General features: G+C 47.9%; 1 protein-coding gene across 1 annotated transcript in view; it reads left to right on the top strand.

Moving 5' to 3' along the window:
- psma8 (proteasome 20S subunit alpha 8) overlaps positions 1-21993 on the top strand; it is a 31413-nt gene extending 9420 nt beyond the window's left edge. Inside the window, exons 3-7 of the mRNA XM_070896739.1 lie at positions 1449-1573; positions 2674-2796; positions 4936-5055; positions 9148-9210; positions 19744-21993. Coding sequence (XP_070752840.1) covers positions 1449-1573; positions 2674-2796; positions 4936-5055; positions 9148-9210; positions 19744-19836 — 524 coding nt within the window. The 3' untranslated portion in view covers positions 19837-21993. The remainder of the gene's footprint in view (positions 1-1448; positions 1574-2673; positions 2797-4935; positions 5056-9147; positions 9211-19743) is intronic.
- Positions 21994-25889: the final 3896 nt, after the last annotated feature.

The following is a 25889-nucleotide window of genomic DNA, read 5'->3' as shown; positions in this document are numbered from 1 at the left end:
TTTGGATTATATGACTTTCTATCCCATCATCGAAGTCATTAATAAATACTGTGAATAGTTGAGGCCCCAACACAGATCCCTGCCGGACACCACTAGTCACATCCTGCCAATTGGAGTTTCGAACCATTATCCCCACTGCCTGTCTCCTGCAGCTCAGCCAATTTCCTAACCAGGTCAATAATTTGCCCTCAGTTCGGTGGGGCCTTCGTAAATTTTATTTGCCAATATTTTTTCACGCACTCGCTTTGCTTTCCTAACTTGTAAATGTCACCCCTGCACTTTCTATACTCTAGTCTTTCTGCAGTATTTAGATCTCTGACGTCGGCTTCCAGTGTTTTGCCTTATCCTACCCTATATCCCCCATGACATCCAGGGGACTCTAGACTTGGGATTCCCACCCTTTATCTTTGTGGGAACATATTTGCTCTGAGCCTTTGCTATCTCCTCCTTGAATGCCTCCCACTGCTTTCACATGGATTTACCTTCAAGTAGCTGTTTCCAGTTCGCTTTTGCTAAATAAGAACATAAGAAATAGGAGCAGGAGTCGGCCATGCAGCCCCTCGAGCCTGCTCCGCCATTTAATACGATCACGGCTGATCCGATCATGGACTCGGCTCCACTTCCCTGTCCGCTCCCCATAACCCCTTATTCCCTTATTGGTTAAGGAACTGTCTCTCGCTGTCTTAAATTTATTCAATGTCCCGGCTTCCACAGCTCTCTGAGGCAGCGAATTCCACAGATTTACAACCCTCTGAGAGAAGAAATTCCTCCTCATCTCAGTTTTAAATGGGCGGCCCCTTATTTTAAGATTATGCCCCCTAGTTCTAGTCTCCCCCGTCCTCGGCTTAATAAAAGTGGCTTTTCCCCAATCGAGCCACTTGTTTCTGGCGCAGACTCGATGGGCTGAATGGCCTCCTTCTCTGCTGTACTGTTGTATGAAATATTTATCACAAACAAGGTTACATTTGACTGAGCCGAACATATCTCACATCTCTACTGTCCAACTGCAGTGTCAAAATGCTATGGAACACCTTAGCAGCAACATTAAGGCATAATCTGTAAGTGCACAGTGACTCCAATAGGGCTATTTGATTAGTCTGATTTTTATATTTAAAAATAGCCATAACCTGGACCGTGTAATGCTGCTTTTCAAAAGATATTGTGCTCGATAAATTGATGGTGCAAATAACTGAAATTAGAGCCTGTAACTTGGGATTTTCTGGATCTATTTGATTTCTTATCAATTCTTTATTCATTGATGTGACTAAATGTTTTTTGACGGCAGCACCTGAACCAATTGGGGTTCACGGTCTTAAGTTACATTTTGAATTCACTCTTCTATTACGTGGACTTTATGTTGCTTGTGATGGTCTCCCTGTACTAGCTGTCTGAACCCCACACAATCGGGAAATGCTGCTGGGCTGATTAAGGTCTGCTTTTAACTTTAGGTCTGACAGCTGACGCTAGAATAGTGATCAACAGAGCCCGCGTGGAGTGTCAGAGTCACAAACTTACTGTGGAAGATCCCGTGACCGTGGAATACATAACGCGTTTCATTGCAACTTTGAAGCAGGTAAACGTTCATTATCTCTCTTTCCCCACCTGCAAAAAAAACCTAAAATTCCACCTAAGCTTGCACTTAATAAAAACGGCAACTTTTAAAATGGTCTATTCAGGTAACTCTTCAGAACCCAATACGGCTGACCAGAAGAATGAGAGGTGATCGCATTGAAACATGGAAGATTCTGAGGGGGATTGACCGGTTCGATGCTGAAAGACTGTTTTTCCCCCTGGCTTGGAGAGTCTAGAACTAGGTGGCATCAAACTCAGGCTGGGCACATCGCAGCCCGTGTCAGAGAGCAGTGAATAACAGACTGCAACTTCAGGGGAACGTGGGAATCCTGAAATTGCGGTCAGTTTCAACGGCGGAATGCCGGGTAGGCGCTGCGAGTTTGCGACCATCGGTCCCGCTGGCTGACCCCGAGTCCCAGACCCTCGTCTCTCGGAACAGCACGAAGCTCCTTTGCAATTACGGGTTGAGCGTCCCGAATCCAACAACCTCGGAACCGAGGCCGAGCCGGTTTTCGTGCTTTTCCGGACTTTGGAACGTCTTGCTGACATCACGAATTCGGAAACACCCGAGCCCGGGTATTTCCGGATTTCGGAACGTCGGAGGTTGTGGGGGCGGGGTACTTGCCGAGGAGCTGTCCGGGGCCCGTCGAGGAGTTGTTTGCATCGGGCGGGACCCCGCTGAGCAGGCTGTCGGGCGGGGCCCTGCTGAGGAGCCTGTCGGGCGGCCGGCCCCACAGAGGTGGGCTTCGGCCTGGGCCCCGGCCAGGGAGGTTGTCGGGCCAGTAGGCCCGCCAAGGATGTCATTGTCGGGCGGGGCCCCACCGAGGAGGTGTTCGGGCGGGCGAGATGAAGCCCCGAGGTAAGGGCGGAACTCCGGATTTTGGGCACTGCACCTGTCGTCGCTTTTTACAGAAGTTCAAACATTGGTGGAGCGGCCTGACTGCCAAAAAGCCCTTCTGTTCTGTGTTGCCCGGTGCAGTAAAGTGCCTTATTCTCGTGTTTTTTCTGGTTAATCAGGAGCAGTGAGCAGTAATTAACCAACGGAACTGTTTGTGTCTTGCGGCAGGCTGATGGAAGTTAACCCTGTGATGTTTTGTTTAGCGCTACACGCAAAGCAACGGCCGCAGGCCCTTCGGGATCTCGGCTTTGATTGTGGGCTTTGACTACGACGGCACCACACGGCTGTACCAGACGGACCCATCTGGGACGTACCAAGCTTGGAAGGCAAGTGCTTCTCTTTCGGCTCGACAAGGTGGATGCAGAGCGGATGTTCCCACTGATGGGGGAGACTAGAACTAGGGGGCATAATCTTAGAATAAGGGGCTGCCCATTTAAAACTGAGATGAGGAGGAATTTCTTCTCTGAGGGTTGTAAATCTGTGGAATTCGCTGCCTCAGAGAGCTGTGGAGGCTGGGTCATTGAATATATTTAAGACAGTTTCTTAACCGATAAGGGAGTAAAGGTGAAACGCCCTTGTCTGCCTGGAGAACTGTGTGCTGCTTTAACAATGTTGGAACTCTGTCCCAACCATTCCTTAACACAGTACCTCTCGTCTGTTCTGCTCGTGGCCATGCTCGCGTGGTTTAAATCCCAGTTTCTCGTCGCTATTGATACGTCCTTACTGTACAGTATAAATGCACACGAGACCCATGCTTGAGAGAAGGTCAGTCTGTGACCTGTCCCTTATTCCTTAGCACTCAAGTGATGGAAGTGGGGTGGAGCTTCCCCTTTTGTACCTGAAGGTCCAGGTTAGGAGTGTCTCCCACAAGTTCGCCACCTAGTGGTCATTGTTCTCAGTGTACAACTTAGGTCAGATTATACATGGGTTGCAATGCTGGTTGAATACATGACAAAAGGGTTATGGGAAGCGGGCAGGGAAGTGGAGCTGAGTCCATGATCGGATCAGACACGATCATATCAAATGGCAGAGCAGGTTCGAGGGGCCGAATGGCCTACTCCTCCTATTATGTTGTGCCGTTTCCTTTCTGAATAGTAATATTTGGAAGAGGGTCAGATGTGGCTGTTCTAACTTGCGTTTCAATTTTTTCTTTTTTACTGCAATTTCTTATCATATCTCTGCTGTGGGCTGCGATTCATTCTGGAGTACGGTATCACATGCAGCAGTGAAAGAAAAGAAAGAGACATGCATTTTTATAGCGCCTTTCACGACCTTATAAAGTCCCAAAGTGCTTTACAGCCAATTAAGTCCTTTAGTCACTGTTGTAATGTGGGAAACGCGGCAGCCAATTTGTGCACAGCAAGCTCCCACAAACAACGATGAGATAATGACCCAGATTATCTGCTTTTTTTCAAATGATGATTGAGAGACAAATATTGGCGCAGGACACCGGGAGAACTTCCCTGCTCCTCTTCAAAATAGTGCCGTGGGATCTTTAACATCCATCCAAGAGGGCAGAAAGACGGCACCTCCGACAGTGCGGCGCTCCCTCAGTACTGCATTGGAGTGTCGCCTTAGATTTTTGTGCTCAAGTCTCTGAGAAAGCAAAGCAAGGGGATCGCTGAATAGCAAATGTGAGCAAATATTTATTTGCTCCGAATCCCAGATCTGATGGACAAGCTATAAATGTCCAGCCTGAGATTTGCTTTGTCTATAATCTTCAGAGACCGGGAATTAAACCTGCAAACTTCTTGGTCCATTTGATGCGGTGCTACATAAGCAGAAGAACATAATGATTAGGAGCGGGAGTCGGCCATATTGTCCCTTGAGCTGTTCCACCATTCAGCCAGTGCCAGCTGTGGCTCAGTGGGCAGCACCCTCGCCTCTGTCAGAAGGTTGTGGGTTCAAGCCCCACTCCAGGAACTTGAGCACATAAATCCAGGCTGACCCTCCAGTGCAGTGGTGAAGGAGAGCCGCACTGTCGGAGGTGCCGTCTTTTGGATGAGACGATAAACTGAGGCCCCGTCTGCTCTCTCGGGTAGACGTAAAAGATCCCACGGCCACTATTTCGAAGAAGAGCAGGGGAGTTATCCCCAGTGTCCTGGTCAATATTTATCCCTCAATCAACATAACTATAAGAGATTATGTGGTCATTATCACATTGCTGTTTGTGGGAGCTTGCTGTGTGCAAATTGGCTGCTGTGTTTCCTACATTATAACAGTGACCACTCTCAAAGTATTTCATTGGCTGTAAAGCGCTTTGCGATGGTGGTCATGAAAGGCGCTATATAAATCCAAGTCTTTCAATACGATCCTGGACTGCAGCAACTTCTATGTATTGTAAAAGCAACAGTCATTCTTTGAGATAATTGTTGCGATGTCAAGATCTGTTTAATGACGCTCCTGTGTCTGAACACCACAAATGAGAGAGCACAAGTGTAACTATATGACTTTTGTATGAACAGGCAAATGCCATTGGTCGGAGTGCCAAGACAGTCCGAGAATTCCTCGAAAAGAACTACACAGATGAAGCCATTGCAACAGACAATGACACTATCAAGCTGGCAATTAAGGCTTTGCTGGAAGTGAGTGAAATTAATTCTAGCCAAGTATTTGTTAGCGGTCTTCCCGGAAGCACAAAGGCACAGAGATATCAAAAGTATCCTTGACGTCACCCCTTCTTATCTTTGTAATCTCCTCCAGCCCCTCCGAGATATCGGCGCTGCTCGAATTCTGAACTTTTGAGCATCCCCGATTTTAATCGCTCTGCCATTGGCGGCCGTGCCTTTAGTTGCCTCCGCTCTAAGCTCTGAAATTCCCTCCGGGGCTCTTTCCTCCTTTTAAGACGCTCCTTAAAACCTACCTCTTGTCTGCCCCGAAATCTCGTGGCTCGATGTCAAATTCTGTTTAATGACGCTCCTGTGGCAGAGCCTTGGGGTGTTTTACTAGGTTAAAGGCGCTATATTGTGTGATGGCTGCACGTGTGGAACACGCGTTTTAAACTGTGAACAACAGAGGTGGTTTGCTGGATAACATATATTTCTTCCTGCTGGCAGCTGCCCTGTCCGCCCTTCTCCAACTTGTGAAGAGTTCTATGAATGTCCTAGCTACCTGCGCAGAACTCTTCAGAACAGTGTAAGCAGACAGTAGAATGTCAGCTGTCTCGCACTATTCTCAGAAACACTCGAGATATTTCGGCCATAATTGTTGCAATGTGGAATGCACTGCCTGAAAGGGCGGCAGAAGCAGATTCAGTAGTAACTTTCAAAAAGGAATTGGATAAATACCTGTAAAGGAGAAAGAGCGGGGGGGAAGTGGGACTAATTGGATCACTTTCAAAGAGCCGGCACAGGAACGATGGGCCGAATGGCCTCCTGTGTTAATCATTTTATGTCATAGGCAGTCCCTCGAAATCGTGGAAGACTTGCTTCTACTCCTAAAGTGAGTCCTTAGGTGACAGTCCAATACGGAATTTACAGTCCTTGTCACAGGTGGGACAGACATTCGTCGAGGGAAGGGATGGGTCGGACTGGTTTGCCGCACGCTCCTTCCGCTGCCTGTGCTTGATTTCTGCACGCTCTCGGCGATGAGTCTCGAGGTGCTCAGCGCCCTCCCGGATGCACTTTCACCACTTGGGGCGGTCTTTGGCCAGGGACTCCCAGGTGTCAGTGGTGATGTCGCACTTTATCAGGGAGGCTTTGAGGGTGCGCTTGTAACGTTTCCGCTGCCCAACTTTGGCTCATTTTCCATGAAGGAGCTCTGCATAGAGCATTTGCTTCGGGAGTCTCATGTCTGGCATGCAAACTATCTGGTCTGCCCAGCGGAGCTGATCGAGTGTGGTCAGTGCTTTAATGCCGGGGATGTTAGCCTGGGTGAGGACACTGATGTTGGTGCATCTGACCTCCCAGGGGATTTGCAGGATCTTGCGGAGACATCGTTGGTGATATTTCTACAACTCCGATCAGCAGAAAATACTGAGCCAAAGTTGTGGGTCAAAGAATGCTTCCTTGTATTTACTAAATTGATTGTGACTAAGGCCAGGAGTTAAGACAGTGAAAGAAACAGAAAAGGAAATGGGGAGGAGAGAAAAGACCTGAAAACAATTGTGACCATCTAGGTAAATTATTACTACTTTTCTAACGATTGTGGTACAGGTTGAGCCGTCCGAAATCCAGAATGTTCTGAAATCCGGACACCGGGCCGATCCGTGGCAGGGCCGTCTGGAATCCGGAAAAGGCTCCGAAATCCGGACACTGCCAAACCGATTAGCACCGGGCGCCGGGAAATTCCAAAGAACAAAAGCTCCAACCCACCTCTTGCAGGTCTTCACACCCACAGGCATCGCTGCTTCTGGGTCCACAATGCAGGTCTCCTCCCTCCCCTCCACCCCCCCCCCCCCACCCGGGTGTCTTCCCTCGGCCATGACACGGGCGTGCCAAAACTCCAAAGCACGGCGACTGAGGCACCCCCAGCCTCGCACGCCGGCGGTCCGCCTAAAATCACCGGCGCAAGGCCCCGGTGAAACGGCGCAAATGGCACGACAAAATAGCCGTCCGAAATCTGGACACGCACAGCGCAGTCATCCGGAATCGGCGAAACATCCTAAAAGTAATAGACTGTCCAGTCCGTTTCAGCAAGGCACAACAATCCAGTAGATCAGACAAGCTTCACACAGATACAGGAGATTCTGCTTTAACTAAAACACAAGAGAGGGAGAGCAGCCAACGATTATAGCAAGACGTTCCCAAGGACTGCAGAAAGACTTTGCGGAATCCGGAAATACCCGAACCTCGGCCCGGGCGTTTCTGGGTTCGGGATGTCGGAAAGACGTTCCGAAATCCGGAAATATCCCAAACGGCCTCGGTCACTGCACCTGGATTTTGAAACAGTAATTTTCTGGATTAAAAACGACAAGAAATTCACACTTCCTCCAGCTGAACATTGGGAAGAACAAATTGTTTCCTTCAGGTACTTATCCAATTCCCTTTTGAAAGGGGAATACCTTCCTCCAGTCCGAAAAACAACCGTTCACACCACTCAATGGGCCCAAGTTTCCACATGATTTGCGCCTGATTTTTAGGAGCAACTGGTGGAGAATGGACTATCTTAGAAATCGCAATTCTCCACATTTTTTTTCCTGCAGTTCTAGTCAGGTAGAACAGTTCTACTTTAGAACAGAATTTTTTCTTCAAAAGGGGGCGTGTCCGGCCACTGACGCCTGATTTCAAAGTTTCCACAGTGAAAACGTACTCCAAACTAAAGTAGAATGGAGCAAGTGAAGATTTTTGAAGAACTGAAAAAACCTGTTCTACACATTAAAAAATCAGGCGCAGGTTACAAATTAGGCGTCCAGAACGAGGGGGAGGGGGGGGGAAGGGAAGTCATTAAATTCTGCAATCAATCCTTATTTATACTTATACAAATATTATACAAATAAATCCAACCTGAATAAACATTTATAAGCAAAGAAAAGATTAAATAAACCATCTTCCTACCTGTGTGAAAGTGCTTCAGCCATCGTTCGAAGGAAACCGCCGTTTGTTGCCGTGGAGGGAGTGGAGGGAGGGGAAGGAGACAGCGGCTTGTTGCCGTGGAGGGAGGGGAAGGAGACAGCGGCTTGTTGCCGTGGAGGGAGTGGAGGGAGAGAAAGGAGACAGCGGCTTGTTGCCGTGGAGGGAGGGGAGGGGAAGGAGACAGCGGCTTGTTGCCGCGGAGAGGAGGGAGGGGAAGGAGACAGCGGCTTGTTGCCGCGCAGGGGAGGGAGGGGAAGGAGACAGCGGCTTGTTGCCGCGCAGGGGAGGGAGGGGAAGGAGACAGCGGCTCGTTGCCGTGGAGGGAGGGGAGGGGAAGGAGACAGCGGCTTGTTGCCGCGGAGAGGAGGGAGGGGAAGGAGACAGCGGCTTGTTGCCGCGGAGAGGAGGGAGGGGAAGGAGACAGCGGCTTGTTGCTGCGGAGGGGAGGGAGGGGAAGGAGACAGTGAGAAGGGAAGCCTCAGTGCTGATGTGCTGATGGCAATGTGGTTTTATTAAAAAATGTTCAAAAATTAAACAGCTACAAAGAACTACAAAAATGGCCGAGTGCCAATGTTTTTTTTCACACTGAGCATGCGCGAACGCTCCAACGCGCACGCGCAGCATTGCCGGCAGGAAAAAAACGAATTTAAATAGTACCCGCCCCCTCCCGCTTACAAAATCGGTGTGAGTGTAGGCTCCGCCACCCTGGGCGCTGCGCCAAACAGACAAGGAGCTGCAAAGCGCTCGAGAATAGCGGCTTTTTTTTCTGGCACCGTTTTCGGCGCGAAAAACGGGCGCCCAGCTCGGAGGGGCGCCCGTTTTTTATCCTGTGGAAACTTGGGCCCTAAGTTTCCTGTCACTGAGCCAATTCCGTATCCATGCTGCCAGTGTCCCTTTTATTCCATGGGCTTCAACCACACGGACTGCGGCGGTTCAAGGAGACGGCTCACCACCACCTTCTCGAGGGGCAATTAGGGATGGGCAATAAATGCCGGCCTTGCCAGCGATGCCCACATCCCGTGAATGCATTTTAAAAAGTACATTGCATTGTTTTTCTATATTAAAGGCACTATTTAAATGCCATGCGTTGTTTCACCCGAGAAACATTTTATCTTAATATTTTGCTTTTGATATGACTCTGTTATTTGTACCTTTTTATTTTAGGTAGTACAGTCTGGTGGAAAAAATATTGAGCTGGCTGTGATAAGAAGAAATCAGCCACTAAAGGTGGGTAGAATACCTGTGTGCGGTATGACCAGGTGTACAGCACAACCTGTATAATGAAGTGAAAATACATACTATGATTGAGAGTTTTTTTGTGCAGAAATATTACACCAATACAGCCGCAGAGAATCGTGATCCATTGTCCTTGAATAACCTTATTAGAAAGGGCTGTTCATTTTCCATCTGTCTGCCGTGGCTCAGTGGATAACACTTCTGCCCCGGAGTCAGAAAGTTGTGGGTTTAAATCCCACACCAAGGACTGCGGCACATAATCAAGGCTGAATGAGGGAGTGCTGCACTGTCGGAGGTGCTGTCTTTCGGATGAGGCGTTAAACCGAGGCCCCGTCTGCTCTCGGGTGGACGTGAAAGATCCTGTGCCAAAATTTCAAAAAAAAGACCTGGGGAGTTATTCCCTCAGTGCCCGAAAACAGATTAACCAGTGGATGTGGTGTATTTGGACTTTAAAAAGGCTTTGACAAGGTCCCACACAAGAGATTGGTGTGCAAAATGAAAGCACATGGTATTGGGGGTAATGTATTGATGTGGATAGAGAACTGGTTGGCAGACAGGAAGCAAAGAGTAGGAATAAACGGATCCTTTTCAGAATGGCAGGCAGTGACTAGTGGGGTACCGCAAGGTTCAGTGCTGGGACCCCAGCTATTTACAAAATACATTAATGATTTAGATGAAGGAATTGAGAGTAATATCTCCAAGTTTGCAGATGACACTAAGCTGGGTGGCGGTGTGAGCTGTGAGGAGGATGCTAAGAGGCTGCAGGGTGTCTTGGACAGGTTAGGTAAGTTTTCCTTCATAGGAGCAGGGAGGTCTTACTGCAGTTGTACAGGGCCTTGGTGAGGCCACACCTGGAATATTGTGTTCAGTTTTGGTCTCCGAATCTGAGGAAGGACATTCTTGCTATTGAGGGAGTGTAGCGAAGGTTCACCAGACTGATTCCTGTTATGGCAGGACTGTCATATGAGGAGAGACTGGATCGATTGGGCTTTATATTCATTGGAATTTAGAAGAATGAGGGGATCTCATACAAACATATAAAATTCTGATGGGACTGGACAGGTTAGATGCAGGAAGAATGTTCCCAATGTTGGGGAAGTCCAGAACCAGGGGACACAGTCTAAGGATAAGGGGTAAGCCATTTAGGACTGAGATGAGGAGAATAGAAACTTCTTCACTCAGAGAATTGTGAACCTGTGGAATTCTCTACCACAGAAAGTTGTTGAGGCCAGTTCGTTCGATATATTCAAGAGGGAGTTAGATGTGGCCCTTATGGCTAAAGGGATCAAGGGGTATGGAGGGAAAGCAGGAAAGGGGTACTGAGGGACTGATCAGCCATGATCATATTGAATGGTGGTGCAGGCTCGAAGGGCAGAATGGCCTACTCCTGCACCTATTGTCTATGTTTCTATGTTTACATTTAGTTAACTGTAATGCACTTTGGAACGTGAAAGGCACGACAGAAATGCAAGACTTTTACTGCATCCCTTGTTCACTTATCCTACATATACAGATGATAGGGCTGTCATTTAGCTCTTGCAGGGCAGTGGTGGAGGAGAGCTTTCCTGCTGTTGTGATACAAACTTAGAAATTCATAGCCTTTCTGCTGGCTGGAAAGTTCAGAGCAGATTCTCTGGTTCAGCAGAACATAAGAAATAGGAGCAGGATTCGGCCCCTCCGCCATTTAATCCGATCATGGACTCAGCTCCACTTCCCTGCCCTCTCCCCATAACCCTTTACTCCCTTATCGCTCAAAAATCTGTCTATCTCCGCCTTAAATATATTCAATGACCCAACCTCCACAGCTCTCTGGGGCAGAGAATTCCACAGATTTACAACGCTCTTTTATATATAAAAAAAAATACAATCCAAATCCCTTTAAAGTTATACTGAAAGAAAAGACTGCATTTCCCATCTCAATATTATATAGTCAACCTTTGCTGACATTTTATACTTGGCCTGCAATGTGAAATCTATGGCCATATTGAAACATAGAAAATAGGTGCAGGAGCAGACCATTCGGCCCTTCGAGCCTACACCACCATTCAATAAGATCATGGCTGATCATTCCCTCAGTACCCCTTTCCTGCTTTCTCTCCATACCCCTTGATCCCTTTAGCCGTAAGGGCCACATCCAACTCCCTCTTGAATATATCTAACGAACTGGCATCAACAACTTTCTGCGGTAGAGAATTCCACAGGTTCACCACTCTCTGAGTGAAGAAGTTTCTCCTCATCTCGGTCCTAAATGGCTTACCCCTTATCCTTAGAATGTGACTCCTGGTTCTGGACTTCCCCAACATCGGGAACATTCTTCCTGTCTCTAACCTGTCCAATCCCGTCAGAATAGCGGAGCAGGCTCGAGGGGCCGTATGGCCTACACTTGTTCCTATTTCTTTTGTTCTTATAATACAAATTAGCGCCGTAGACGTCCCACTGTGCTTTCCTTCGCAATTCACACCTTGCGAAGCCCACTTCTAGACTCATGAGTTCGTGGCTTTTTCGGAGAAATACCTTGTGTGCCGATGAGATTCCAACTGCCTCAACGGTGCGCTAGCCTTTATTGCAAAGGGATTGCAGAATAAGAATGAAGACGACTGCAATTGTATAGGGCCTTGGTGATTTAAGGTGATTGGCAAAAGAACCAAAGGCGACATGAGAAAAAAAACCTTTTTACGCAGCGAGCGGTTAGGATCTGGAATGCACGGCCTGAGAGGGTGGTGGAGGCAGACTCGATCGCGGCTTTCAAAAGGGAATTGGATAAGTAGCTGAAAGAAAAAAGTTGTGCAGGGCTACGGGGAATGGGTGGGGATGTGGGACGAGCTACGATGCTCTTGCAGAGAGTCGGCACGGGCTCAACGGGCTGAATGGCCTTTTGTGCTGGAAACATTCTATGGTGAGACCACACCTGGGGTACTATACTTGCCTTGGAATGCAACGAAGGTTCACTGGACAGATTCCTGGGATGGAGGGATTGTCCTATGAGGAGAGATTGAGTCGACTTGGCCTATAATCCCTAGAGTTTAGGAGAATGGGAGGTGATCTCATAGAAATGTATAAAATTCTTCAGGGGCTTGACAGAGTAGATGCTGAGAGGTTGTTTCCCCCGGCTTGTCGAATCTAGATCTCGGAGGTCATCGTCTCAGGATAAAGAGTTGGCCATTTAAGACTGATATGAACAGATGTTTCTTCACTCGGAGGGTGGTGAATCTTTGGAATTCTCTACCCCAGAGGCTGTGGAGGCTCAGTCATTGAGTTTATTCAAGACAGAGATTGATAGATTTTTTGATATTAAGGCAATCAAGGGCTATGGGGAGAGTGCGGAAGGTCGCGTTGTGGTAGAAGATCAGCCACAATCTTATTGAAAGGCTCGAAGGGAGCACTCCTGCTCCTAATTCTTACATTCCAATGTTGTATATCTGTAAAGCATGCACTCCCATGTTCTGCCACCAGGGAGCGCATCCCCTGAAGTCCCAAGGGATCCCAGCATCCATTGGGAGCACTGTATATAAGCCGGCCCCTGAGGCCTGTTCCTCACTCTGGAGTGTCTTAATAAAGACTGAGGTCATTGTTACTTTATCCTCCCTGTGTGCAGCCTCATCTGTGTTAGGAACACAAATAGGTACAAATCCAAATTGTAATATCAACCAAGTGCGTATTTGCCACTGGTGTCATTGGAATCTTAAACACTGGAGTAAAATCTGTATAAATGCAGCCTTTGCACAAACCAGAGAGCTAAGAAAATACAGGTGGAGAGTCTTGATTAAAAACCAATACAATGTTGAAAAATATAGGGTGCTGCTTGTTATCATTGTCTCGTACTGAGAAATGATCTCAGCTGCCGATGTGTTGTGTGCCTGGCCAAACGAGGAATGAGAGAAAGATATTCATCCATACTTTGTTCGTCGGAGAGAATTATCAGTGGATAAAGATTGTATCGTGGGGTGCAAGAGTCGTTATTCCAAATAAGTTCAGGTCCAAATTGTTTGGAGATCTTCATGACCATGTGGGAAAATGTGAGGTTATCCACTTTGTTAGGAGAAATTTAAAAAAAGCAAATTATTATTTAAATGGGGAGCGAAAATGCTGTAATACAGAGGGATCTGGGGGTTCTTGCACATGAAACGTAAAAAGTTAGTGTGCAGGTACAGCAAGTAATCAGGAAGGCAAATGGAATGTTGACCTTTATTGCAAGGGGGATAGAGTATAAAAGCAGAGAAGTCCTGCTACAACTGTACAGGGTATTGGTGAGGCCACACCTGGAGTACTGCGTACAGTTTTGGTCTCCTTATTTAAGGAAGATTACACTTGCATTGAAGGCAGTTCAGAGAAGGTTCACGAGGCTGATTCCTGAGATTAAGGAGTTGTCATATGAAGAAAGGTTGAACAGATTGGGCCTATACTCATTGGAGTTTAGAAGAATGAGAAGTGATCTTATTGAAACATATAAGATTCTGAGGGAGCTCGACAGGGTTATGGGGGAATCTAGAACTAGGGGGCACAGTTTCAGAATAAGGGGTCGCCCATTTAAAACAGAAATGAGGAAGAATTTCTTCTCTCAGACGGTCGTGAATCTTTGGAATTCTCTGCCCCAAAGAGCTGTGAAGGCTGGGTCATTGAATATATTTAAGGTGGAGATAGATTTTTTTTGAATAAGGGTTATGGGGAGCGGGCGGGGAAGTGGAGTTAAGGCCAGGATCAGATCAGCCATGATCTTATTAAATGGCAGAGCAGGCTCGAGGGGCCAAATGGCCTACTCCTGCTCCTATTTCTTATGTTCTTATGACCAGCATTTACTATGTAATCATACATCGGCAAGGGGTTAACTGTGGCCTCCCGACCTGCGAGAGAACAGCTCCGCTGGTCGGCAAGTATAAAGAGCTGGAGCGACGTACCACTTCAACCTCCAGCGCGAGCTGCTCCAAGTATGTGACTGGGTGACGTCATCAAAACCCTGGTCGCCGTTTTGGCGCGTGGGCAGGAACATCGGCAGGGCCCAGGTACAGAGGAGTGGGAAGGTCGGGGCAGATGAGCGGCCAGTGTTTGTAGCGAGATTCGGTGAATGTTGATGGCGGAGGAGCGGCGAGAGATCGTGGCGGAGGTGCGGCGAATGAGGGTACGAGGCCCAGGGGCAGCACGGGCCCAGCCCACACTGCGATATGTGTGCACACTGGGTCCATGCAGCAGAGCAGGTCTCCAGTCGTCCTGGATAAAGGCCTAGCTCTGTCAAGCCCGTGCGGTGGCTGGTGTGCAACGGTCACCCCACGTTAAAAAAAAAAATCCACGCGCAGGCATCTTCCAATCCCTCAATTGGAGTTCAGGACTGGAACATCGGGTCCTTCATTGAAACATCTGTGAACTCATGGAAGCAAGTCATCCTCGTTCGAGGGACTGTCTATGATGGTGTGCCTGGTGCAATACTCAAGATGACCATGTGAGGGAGCACCCTCGAAATGATAACCTTTATGAGACACAGGACACCCAGTCTCACCTAGGATTCTTGACCAATTTTGACCCGCAAGGTACGGACTGGCGTTCTTTAATCAAGCCAGAGAATTTATTAAGTATCCTGGAAGATATACAAAGATAATACTTAACAGAGGCAATAGGTATACAGCGAGACTTCCAAAGCTTCCAAAGCTCTCTGGGGCACGATCTTTTGTTCTTGCTGTGTTCCGTTGACTGGAATCGATTATCTTCCTCTCGGTGTGCCACCGATGTTCTGTAGCCCCTCTCTCTTATCCACCTTGGTGTTGGTACCTCACTGTTTAACTAGCTCCCCCCCCTATTTTACGGGCCAGGCCGACGCACGCCGCTCCCTCCAATGGTCCCGGCCTGCTGATGGACTTGCCAGGTTGTTGATTGCAGTGCGGGCAGGCACAGCAGGAGCAGCGAGGTCGGGGCAAAGGAACGGCAAGAGTCCGTAGAGGGAAGTGACCGGGGCCCAGGACAGGCGTGAATCTGGGGCCCAGGAGAGGCGAGGGCCCAGGGGCAGCACGGGCCCGGCCCACACTGCGATATGTTGTGCGCACTGGGTCCGTGCAGCAGAGCTGGCCTCCAGTTAGTCCTGGTTAACCCTTGCCACTGGACCAAGACCTAGCTCTGTCAAGCCCGTGTGGTGGCTGGTGTGCAACGGTCACCCCACGTTAAAAAAATCCACGCACAGGCATCTTCCACCCTTCAACATGGAGTTCGAGATCCGGAATATTAGGTCCTTCATTGAAACACCTGTGAACTCATTCCTTTTTGGCCTGGAAGCAAGTCGTCCTCGATTTGAGGGACTGCATATGATGATGATGAGTGCCTCACCATGTTAGGTCATGGGCCGTTTAGGCTGAAATGATTGGATTACGGTCACATTTTGTTCGTTCGTGGCCTCGTGACATCCCAGCACGTACACCTCTGAACAGGTGGTTCCTGTTTTCTGCTTTCGCAAGAGACTCAAAGTTCATACTTCCTTTAGTACTGCTCGACTCATGCGGTTTTACAAACCACCCACTTTGAAGCAAGTACAGATATATCCCAACCAGCTCTACCATTGTCCTGACACAAATGTTAGCGTATTATCACGCAGAGTTATTGTTCAATCATCACAGGCAGTCCCTCGTATCGAGGATGACTTGCTTCCACGCCAAAAAAGGGATGAGTTCGCAGGTATTTCAATGAAGGACCTAATATTCCAGATCCCGAACTACATGTTGAAGGGTGGAAGATGCCTGTGCGTGGATTTTTTTAACGTGGGGTGACCGTTGCACACCAGCCACCACACGGGCTTGACAGAGCGAGGTCTTGGTCCAGTGGCAAGGGTTAACCAGGACGACTGGAGACCAGCTCTGCTGCACGGACCCAGTGCTCACACATATCGCACAGTGTGGGCTGGGCCCGTGCTGCCCCTGGGCCCTCGCCTCTCCTGGGCCCCGATCACATCCCTCCACAATCTCTCGCCGCTCCTTCGCCCCGACCTCGCCGCTCCTGCTGTACCTGCCCACGCTCCAATCACCGACCTGGACCTTGGTGATGTCCCTCTTCGCTGCCGTCGCCCTCCTGCACCAGCTCGCGCTACTCCCTGGGGGTAGTATGTCTCCACGCTGCTCCCGAAGCCGCTCGCCGCTCCTTTTATGGCCCTGACCTGCCGTTGGCGTTCTCACGCAGGTCGGGGCCTCCGCGCTTAAAACAACATGTGTGAATCGATCAAACCCAACACAATACTCAAGACTGCCGTGTGCTTTGTGTGAATAGACTTGTGTCTCACCTGAGGGAAAGACTTGTGTCTCACCTGAGGGAAAGAATTGTGTCGAATACGAGCAGCTCGACAGATCAGCAGGAAATCTGCAAACATGAACTGGATGAAACATGAAATCAGTATGTTCCTATAAAGGTGAAAAGAATAGTTCTTTCAATAACAAGAGTTTAAACCCAAATAACAAAATGGAGGCTTACGGTAAAATTTGGGCTAAAACTGTCGACAACCATGAGGAATACGGGCAATGTAGCAGGGCGTGAACCGGGAGATTAGAAAAGCTAAAAATAAATATGAAAATAAAAAGGCTGCAGATAATATGGGCGAGAGAAGTGGTTTTTAGCAGGATATTAAGTAATTCAATAGTTAGGGAGGCTGGGACTGATTGGGGATGAGGGGTGAGTCTAATTGCAAAGGATGATGGTATAGCTTTTAAATATTTTGCATGTTTTTATTAATAATGGCGTACGAGACAGTGTCGGTGTTTAAAATCATAGAAATTTACAGCACGGAAGGAGGCCATTTTGGCCCAGCTACCCAGCCTAATCCAGCTCTTGGTCCGTAGCCCTGCAGGTTACGGCACTTCAGGTGCACATCCAAGTACTTTTTAAATGTGGTGAGGGTTTCTGCCTCTACCACCCTTTCAGGCCGTGAGTTCCAGACCCCCACCGCCCTCTGGGTGGTGAAAGTTCTCAACTCCCCTCTTAACCTCTTTCCAACTAGTTTAAATCTCTGCCCCCTGGTTAGTGACATAGAAACATAGAAACATAGAAAATAGGTGCAGGAGTAGGCCATTCGGCCCTTCTAGCCTGCACCGCTATTCAATGAGTTCATGGCTGAACATTCAACTTCAGTACCCCATTCCTGCTTTCTCGCCATACCCCTTGATCCCCCTAGTAGTAAGGACCTCATCTAACTCCTTTTTGAATATATTTAGTGAATTGGCCTCAACAACTTTCTGTGGTAGAGAATTCCACAGGTTCACCACTCTCTGGGTGAAGAAGTTCCTCCGCATCTCGGTCCTAAATGGCTTACCCCTTATCCTTAGACTGTGACCTCTGGTTCTGGACTTCCCCAACATTGGGAACATTCTTCCTGCATCTAACCTGTCTAACCCCGTCAGAATTTTAAATGTTTCTATGAGGTCCCCTCTCATTCTTCTGAACTCCAGTGAATACAAGCCCAGTTGATCCAGTCTTTCTTGATAGGTCAGTCCCGCCATCCCGGGAATCAGTCTGGTGAACCTTCGCTGCACTCCCTCAATAGCAAGAATGTCCTTCCTCAGGTTAGGAGACCAAAACTGTACACAATACTCCAGGTGTGGCCTCACCAATGCCCTGTACAACTGTAGCAACACCTCCCTGCCCCTGTACTCAAATCCCCTTGCTATGAAGGCCAACATGCCATTTGCTTTCTTAACCGCCTGCTGCACCTGCATGCCAATCTTCAATGACTGATGTACCATGACACCCAGGTCTCTTTGCACCTCCCCTTTTCCTAATCTGTCACCATTCAGATAATAGTCTGTCTCTCTGTTTTTACCACCAAAGTGGATAACCTCACATTTATCCACATTATACTTCATCTGCCACGCATTTGCCCACACACCTAACCTATCCAAGTCGCTCTGCAGCCTCATAGAATCCTCCTTGCAGCTCACACTGCCACCCAACTTAGTGTCATCCGCAAATTTGGAGATACTACATTTAATCCCCTCGTCTAAATCACTAATGTACAGCTGGGGCCCCAGCACAGAACCTTGCGGTACCCCACTAGTCACTGCCTGCCATTCTGAAAAGTCCCCATTTACTCCTACTCTTTGCTTCCTGTCTGACAACCAGTTCTCAATCCATGTCAGCACACTACCCCCAATCCCATGTGCTTTAACTTTGCACATTAATCTCTTGTGTGGGACCTTGTCGAAAGCCTTCTGAAAGTCCAAATATACCACATCGACTGGTTCTCCCTTGTCCACTCGACTGGAAACATCCTCAAAAAATTCCAGAAGATTTGTCAAGCATGATTTCCCTTTCACAAATCCATGCTGACTTGGACTTATCATGTCACCTCTTTCCAAATGCACTGCTATTACATCCTTAATAATTGATTCCATCATTTTACCCACTACCGATGTCAGGCTGACCGGTCTATAATTCCCTGTTTTCTCTCTCCCTCCTTTTTTAAAAAGTGGGGTTACATTGGCTACCCTCCACTCCATAGGAACTGATCCAGAGTCAATGGAATGTTGGAAAATGACTGTCAACGCATCCACTATTTCCAAGGCCACCTCCTTAAGTACTCTGGGATGCAGTCCATCAGGCCCTGGGGATTTATCGGCCTTCAATCCCATCAATTTTCCCAACACAATTTCCCGGCTAATAAGGATTTCCCTCAGTTCCTCCTCCTTACTAGACCCCCCGACCCCTTTTATAACCGGAAGGTTGTTCGTGTCCTCCTTCGTGAATACCGAACCAAAGTACTTGTTCAATTGGTCCGCCATTTCTTTGTTCCCCGTTATGACTTCCCCTGATTCTGACTGCAGGGGACCTACGTTTGTCTTTACTAACCTTTTTCTCTTTACATATCTATAGAAACTTTTGCAATCCGTCTTAATGTTCCCGGCAAGCTTCTTCTCATACTCCATTTTCCCTGCCCTAATCAAACCCTTTGTCCTCCTCTGCCGAGTTCTAAATTTCTCCCAGTCCCCAGGTTCGCTGCTATTTCTGGCCAATTTGTATGCCACTTCCTTGGCTTTAATACTATCCCTGATTTCCCTTGATAGCCACGGTTGAGCCACCTTCCCTTTTTTATTTTTATGCCAGACAGGAATGTACAATTGTTGTAGTTCATCCATGCGGTCTCTAAATGTCTGCCATTGCCCATCCACAGTCAACCCCTTAAGAATCATTCGCCAATCCATCCCAGCCAATTCACGCCTCATACCTTCAAAGTTAGCCTTCTTTAAGTTCTGGACCATGGTCTCTGAATTAACTGTTTCATTCTCCATCCCAATGCAGAATTCCACCATATTATGGTCACTCTTCCCCAAGGGGCCTCGCACAACGAGATTGCTAATTAATCCTCTCTCATTACATAACACCCAGTCTAAGATGGCCTCCCCCCTGGTTGGTTCCTCGACATATTGGTCTAAAAAACCATCCCTTATGCACTCCAGGAAATCCTCCTCCACCGTATTGCTTCCAGTTTGGTTACCCCTCTGCTAATATTGTAAAGCGCTTGCATTGTTCACTGGTGACTAAAACTGCAATGTTTCCTTTTCACAGCTCCTGGATGCGAAAGAAATAGAATCCCTCGTCGCAGAAATTGAAAAGGAAAAGGAGGAAGAGACCGAGAAGAAGAAACAAAAGAAAACCTAATTCTTTGAATGTGCACAATAGTAATTTTAATGCTGCAAATAGATCTTAGTTTTCATCCAACTTTACCCATTTAAGGCTGCATGGCGAGACACACAATATTAAACGGCTGACTTTTTCCTCTCGATTACTTTTTTTTCCTCTTCCTTTCCCCTCCCCCCCTGTCACTGAAGTCCCCGGGGCCAAACTGCTTCCAAGATATAACCCGCACTGCTCGAAGCACCAGTCCACTTGAGAATCCCAACCCAAATGAGATCAGGAGCTGCGTTGCATGGCACCAGAAGACTTCTTTTTTTCCCCCCATTCGTTCCTGGGATGTGGGCGTCGCTGGCAAGGCCGGCATTTATTGCCCGTCCCCTAATTGCCCCCTGAGAAGGTGGTGGTGAGCCGCCGCCTTGAACCGTTGCAGTCCGTGTGGTGAAGGTGCTCCCACAGTGGGAAGGGAGCGTCTGAGGGAGACTGAATTAAAAGATACAGTAGCCTGCAGCAACGTGGCATTTTCTCAATTGTGTAAAATGACCAGGTTGGAGTAGCTGTAACATTAATGATATTTGTCCACTTTATTAAAAAAAAGTTAAAGATGTGGCTATAATAAAGGTGCAAGCTTCTCGTCATCTGCATCAACTTACCTTCGTCCTCTTGGCCCTCTTGTTGAATGACGAGCGTAAAGTTGAAGTGAGAGCCGGCTTTCTGCGACTCAACACAGAATTGCAGGCTTGGAAAAATAAGTCGCCGCGCTCCTGAAGGCTCGGTGAGCAGCTGAACCTTTGCAAGCAGCAAGGCCTGCTCCACATCAATGGGGAAGTGACGGGAACACTGCATTTGGCCCCTGGGTTAAGGAGCGGGGTGGGGGGTGAAATCCGACCAGTGTTCCCAATGCGGACTGTGAAACCAACAATCCCTGCTCGGAGACGCTCACATGGGCAAGCGGGCGGGTCCATGACTCAGCTCCACAGAGGTGTCTCCTTGGCAGTCAAACAGCCTGCCAACACGCGCCGTGAAGATTAAGTTCTAAATAACCTTCCCTCGGACTGAGTGTGAGGATGGTCTCTGGCGATTGTGGCACCGCGACCAAGTGAACACTTTTAACTCCCGCAGAGGGCGAGAGAAAAGTTGGCAAAGTAAAAAGATCCCACTTTTTTCTGCACCCCCTTTCCCCAATGATTAACTGTCTAAATGCACTGAGGTGGGGCACTGACACAAAATGTCTATGAATTTCCCGTCCCTAGTCTGTGTTGAGTGGTTTTCCCAGTGTTACAGGGCAGTGCAGTTGTGTTTGGCTAGGAAAGTGCGGGGGGGCGGGGGGGGGGGGGGGGAAGAGTGGGAATTAGCCTGGGTTCCCACCAATGTTCCCTCGAATCTTTTGGGGGGCCGTGCGACCCGTTCAAAATCCGTGCGTGCGTGGTTTTTGCATTTATGAGCCGGCTGCATGGCAGCTCCAGAGAGCTGAATGGGAAAATTGGTTCCCATTTCTGAAGACCATAAGAAATAGGAGCAGGAGTCGGCCATTTGGCCCCTTGAGCCTGCTCCGCCATTTAATAAGATCATGGCGAATCTGATCTTGGTTTCAACTCCACTTCCCTGCCCGCTCCCCGTAACCCTTGACTCCCCTTATCGTTCAAAAAATCTGTCGATCTCCACCTTAAATATATTCAATGACCCGGCCTCCACAGCTCCCCGGGGGGGGGGAGAGAATTCCAAAGATTCACCACCCTTCCGGTTGGCAACTGGATTCACCATCCAGTGGTTGCTGCTGAAAATGGTGCGCGAGTGAACAAGATCCGGACTGTGACGTCTACCCGTGGGCAGATAGACAACCAGCATTCCCTGCCTTAGGTCATTCAGCACGAACAGCAAGAGATGAAAAAACTACCTTGTCCTGCACTCTCGCCCGAGTCACTGCCATCACTTGAAGAAGCGCGAAAATTCGGGATAAAATAATATTGTGGCGTCACAATTTTTTGAAAGTGGTGTTTACAAAAATACAGTATTTCATACCTTGCAATTAAGTTGTGTGGTTTGATGTGTTTTTTTTTCCGAGTGTTAATTTAGTTAATCTGCACACAGTTGGAGGAGTTGTTAAAGTTGTGCATTGATTTTTTAAAAAGATTGAATTCTGCTTACAGGATGGCAAATAAAGACTCCAGGCTGTATTTGAAATTTTAATTTGGTTTGTATTCATTCAAGAATTCTTTGTTTTTCTTTACCCATTACCATCTCCTTTTGCTTTGGACTATCATAAGAAGATAATAGGAGCAGCAGTCGGCCATCGGGCCCCTCGAGCCTGCTCCGCCATTTAATACGATCATGGACTCGGGTCCACTTCCCTGCCCGCTCCCCATAACCCCTTATCGGTTAAGAAACTGCCAATCTCTGTCTTAAATATATTCAATGACCCAGTTTCCACAGCTCTCTGAGGCAGCGAATTCCACAGATTTACAACCCTCTGAGAAAAGAAATTTCTCCTCATCTCAAGTTTTAAATGGGCGGCCCCTGATTAGAAACAGAGAAATTAGGCAGGAGTAGGCCATTTGGCCCTTCGAGCCTGCACCACGATTCAATATCGCGGATGCTCCAGAGTAAATTACCCGCAGCTCCACTGCCGCAACGCGGTCTATCAGGTGCTGCAGGCGGTTTCACTTCCCGCACATGTAGTCGTCAGGGACACTGGAGGCGTCCCTGACTTCCCACATAACACGTGTCCGAGCTCTCCTGCCATGACTTAACCCTGAGTGACGAAGTTTCTCCTCATCTCGGTCCTAAATGGCTTACCCCTTATCCTTAGACGGTGACCCCTGGTTCTGGACTTCCCCAACATTGGGAACATTCTTCCTGAATCTAACCTGTCCAATCCAGTCAGAATTTTATGTTTCTATGAGATCCCCTCTCATTCTTCTAAATTCCAGTGAATATAAGCCTAGTCGATCCAGTCTTTCTTCCTATCTCAGTCCTGCCATCCCGGAAATCAGTCTGGTCAACCTTCGCTGTATTCCCTCAATCGCAAGAATGTCCTTCCTCAGATTAGGAGACCAAAACTGAACACAATATTCAAGGTGCGGTCTCACCAAGGCCCTGTACAACTGCAGTAAGACCTCCCTGTTCTTATACTCAAATCCCCTCGCTATGAATGCCAACATGCCATTTGCCTTCTTAACCGCCTGCTGTACCTGCATGCCAACTTCCAATGACTGATGTACCATGACACCCAGGTCTCGTTGCGCCTCCCCTTTTCCTAATCTGTCACCGTATTCTAAAATTATGCCCCCTAGTTCATACCTTTAGTCGTTGAATCACTCCTGCTTTCCACCTTATCACAGACCTTCCCTTTTATTCCTTCCTCCCTGCCCCTGCACTTGCTTCAAATCTCCTACAACACTTTGTAAATACCGGCAATTAAGTCATCAACCAATAAATCTGTAAATTTTTAAATAACGTTTAAAGTTACCTTAAAAATCAAATTAAAATTTTGTTCCCGTTTATGAAAATGCACTCTGGTCGCGGAAGACCTCGCGCGTGCCAGAGACACGCGGGCGCAAACGTAGCCGTAAAAGAGAGGCAGGCAGTCGGGTGAATGATCCTACTCGACCGCTAAAATCTAACCTTTTCCAGTTCTGCTGAAGGGTCATCGACCTGAAACGTTAACTCGTGTTTCTCTCTCCGCAGATGCTGAGTATCTTCAGCATTTTCTGATTTTATTTCAAATTTCCTGCATCCAAAGTATTTTTCTTTTGAAACAATTCTTTGTGCAGTCCGGCAAATGAAGAGTTACAATTCCAGATAAACCAACAGTAAGTTTTTTTATTCATTCGTGGGATGTGGGCATCGCCGGCAAGGCCAGCATTTATTGCCCGTCCCAAATGCCTTCAGCAGCCACCTTGAAGTCTGAGTGGTTCGCTCCGACATTTCAGAGCGCAGTTAGGAATCAACATGCACAAGATAAAAGTTCATGAGGTTGGGGGTAATATATTAGCATGGATAGAGGATTGGCTAACTAACAGAAAACAGAGAGTCGGGATAAATGGTTCATTCTCGGGTTGGCAACCAGTAACTGGTGGGGTGCCGCAGGGATCAGTGCTGGGACCCCAACTATTTACAATCTATATTAATGACTTGGAAGAAGGGACCGTGTGTAACGGAGCCAAGTTTGCTGATGATACAAAGATGGGAGGAAAAGCAATGTGTGAGCAGGACACACAAAATCTGCAAAAGGACAGAGACAGGCTAACTGAGTGGGCAAAAATTTGGCAAATGGAGCATAATGTTGGGAAAGTGTGAGGTCATGCACTTTGGCAGAAAAAAAATAAAACAGCAAGTTATTATTTAAATGGAGAAAGATTTCAAAGTGCCGCAGGACAACGGGACCTGGAAGGAATGGTGCATGAAACATAAAAGGTTAGTATGCAGGTACAGCAAGTGATCAGGAAAGCCAATGGAATCTTGGCCTTTATTGCAAAGGGGATGGAGTATAAAAGCAGGGAAGTCTTGCTGCAGTAAAACAGGGTATTGGTGAGGCCACATATGGAATACTGCGTGCAGTTTTGGTTTCCATATTTACGAAAGGATATACTTGCATTGGAGGCAGTTCAGAGAAGGTTTAATAGGTTGATTCCGGGGATGAGGGGGTTGACTTATGAGAAAAGGTTGAGTAGGTTGGACCTCTGCTCATTTGAATTCAGAAGAATGAGAGGTGATCTTATCGAAATGTATAAGATTATGAGGGGGCTTGACAAGGTGGATGCAGCGAGGATGTTTCCACTCATGGGGGAGACTAGAACTAGGGGGCATAATCTTAGAATAAGGGGCCGCCCATTTAAAACTGAGATGAGGAGGAATTTCTTCCCTCAGAAGGTTGTAAATCTGTGGAATTCACTGCCTCAGAGAGCTGTGGAAGCTGGGACATTGAATATATTTAAGACAGAAATAGATAATGTTGTGTATCTGTAAAGCATGCACTCCCATGTTCTGCCACCAGGGTGCGCATCCCCTGAAGTCCCAAGGGATCCCAGCATCCCTTGGGAGCACTGTATATAAGCCGGCCCCTAAGGCCTGTTCCTCACTCTGGAAAGTCTTAATAAAGACTGAGGTCACTGTTACTTTAACCTCCCTGTGTGCAGTCTCATCTGTGTTCGGAACACAATAACTGGCGACGAGTATACGAATTCAACGCAAAGATGCAGCAAACTGTGGGCATTCTGGAGAAGTTCTCGGAGGGTGAGGATTGGGAAGCCTATGTTGAATGGCTAGACCAGTACTTTGTAGCCAACGAGCTGGACGGAGAAGGAAGCGCTGCAAAAAGGAGAGTGGTCCTCCTCACAGTCTGCGGGGCACTGACCTACAGCCTCATGAAGAACCTTCTGGCTCCGGTGAAACCCACAGATAAGTCGTATGAGGAGCTGTGTACACTGGTTCAGGAGCATCTTAACCTGAGGGAGAGCATGCTGATGGCAAGGTATCGGTTCTACATGTGCCAGCGATCTGAAGGTCAGGAAGTGGCGAGCTACGTCGCCGAGCTAAGGCGACTTGCAGGACAATGTGAGTTTGATGGCTACCTGGAGCAGATGTTCAGAGACTTTTTTGTACTGGGCATTGGCCACGAGACCATCCTACGAAAACTTGTGACTGTAGAGACACCACCCTCAGTAAGGCCATTGCGATAGCACAGGCATTTTTGTCCACCAGTGATAACACCAAACAAATCTCTCAGCACATAAGTGCAAGCAATGTTCATAAAATAACTGGAACTGTGTTTGCGAGCAGAAATGTACAGGGCAGAACCCACGAGTCTGCATCTGGGGCCTCAGATCCCCCAGATGACTCAGAGTCCGCAACAAAGGATGAATGCAAGGCAATTCACACCTTGTTGGCGTTGTGGAGGCTCCCATTCAGCCTATTCATGCCGCTTCAAACGGTATGCTTGCAAGAGCTGTGGAACAATGGGGCACTTCCAACGAGATTGCAGATGAGCTGCAAGCTCTGCAAAACCTGCTAACCACCACGGGGCAGAGGAAGATCGGTGCATGGTGGATGAAAACAATTTTGAGCCTCAGAGAGGGGAG

The sequence above is a fragment of the Pristiophorus japonicus genome, chromosome 1 (genome assembly GCF_044704955.1).
Source record: "Pristiophorus japonicus isolate sPriJap1 chromosome 1, sPriJap1.hap1, whole genome shotgun sequence".
NCBI classification, from domain to species: Eukaryota; Metazoa; Chordata; class Chondrichthyes; family Pristiophoridae; genus Pristiophorus; species Pristiophorus japonicus.
Note: the sequence above shows the minus strand (reverse complement) of the source record. Positions and strands in the feature narration are given on the sequence as shown.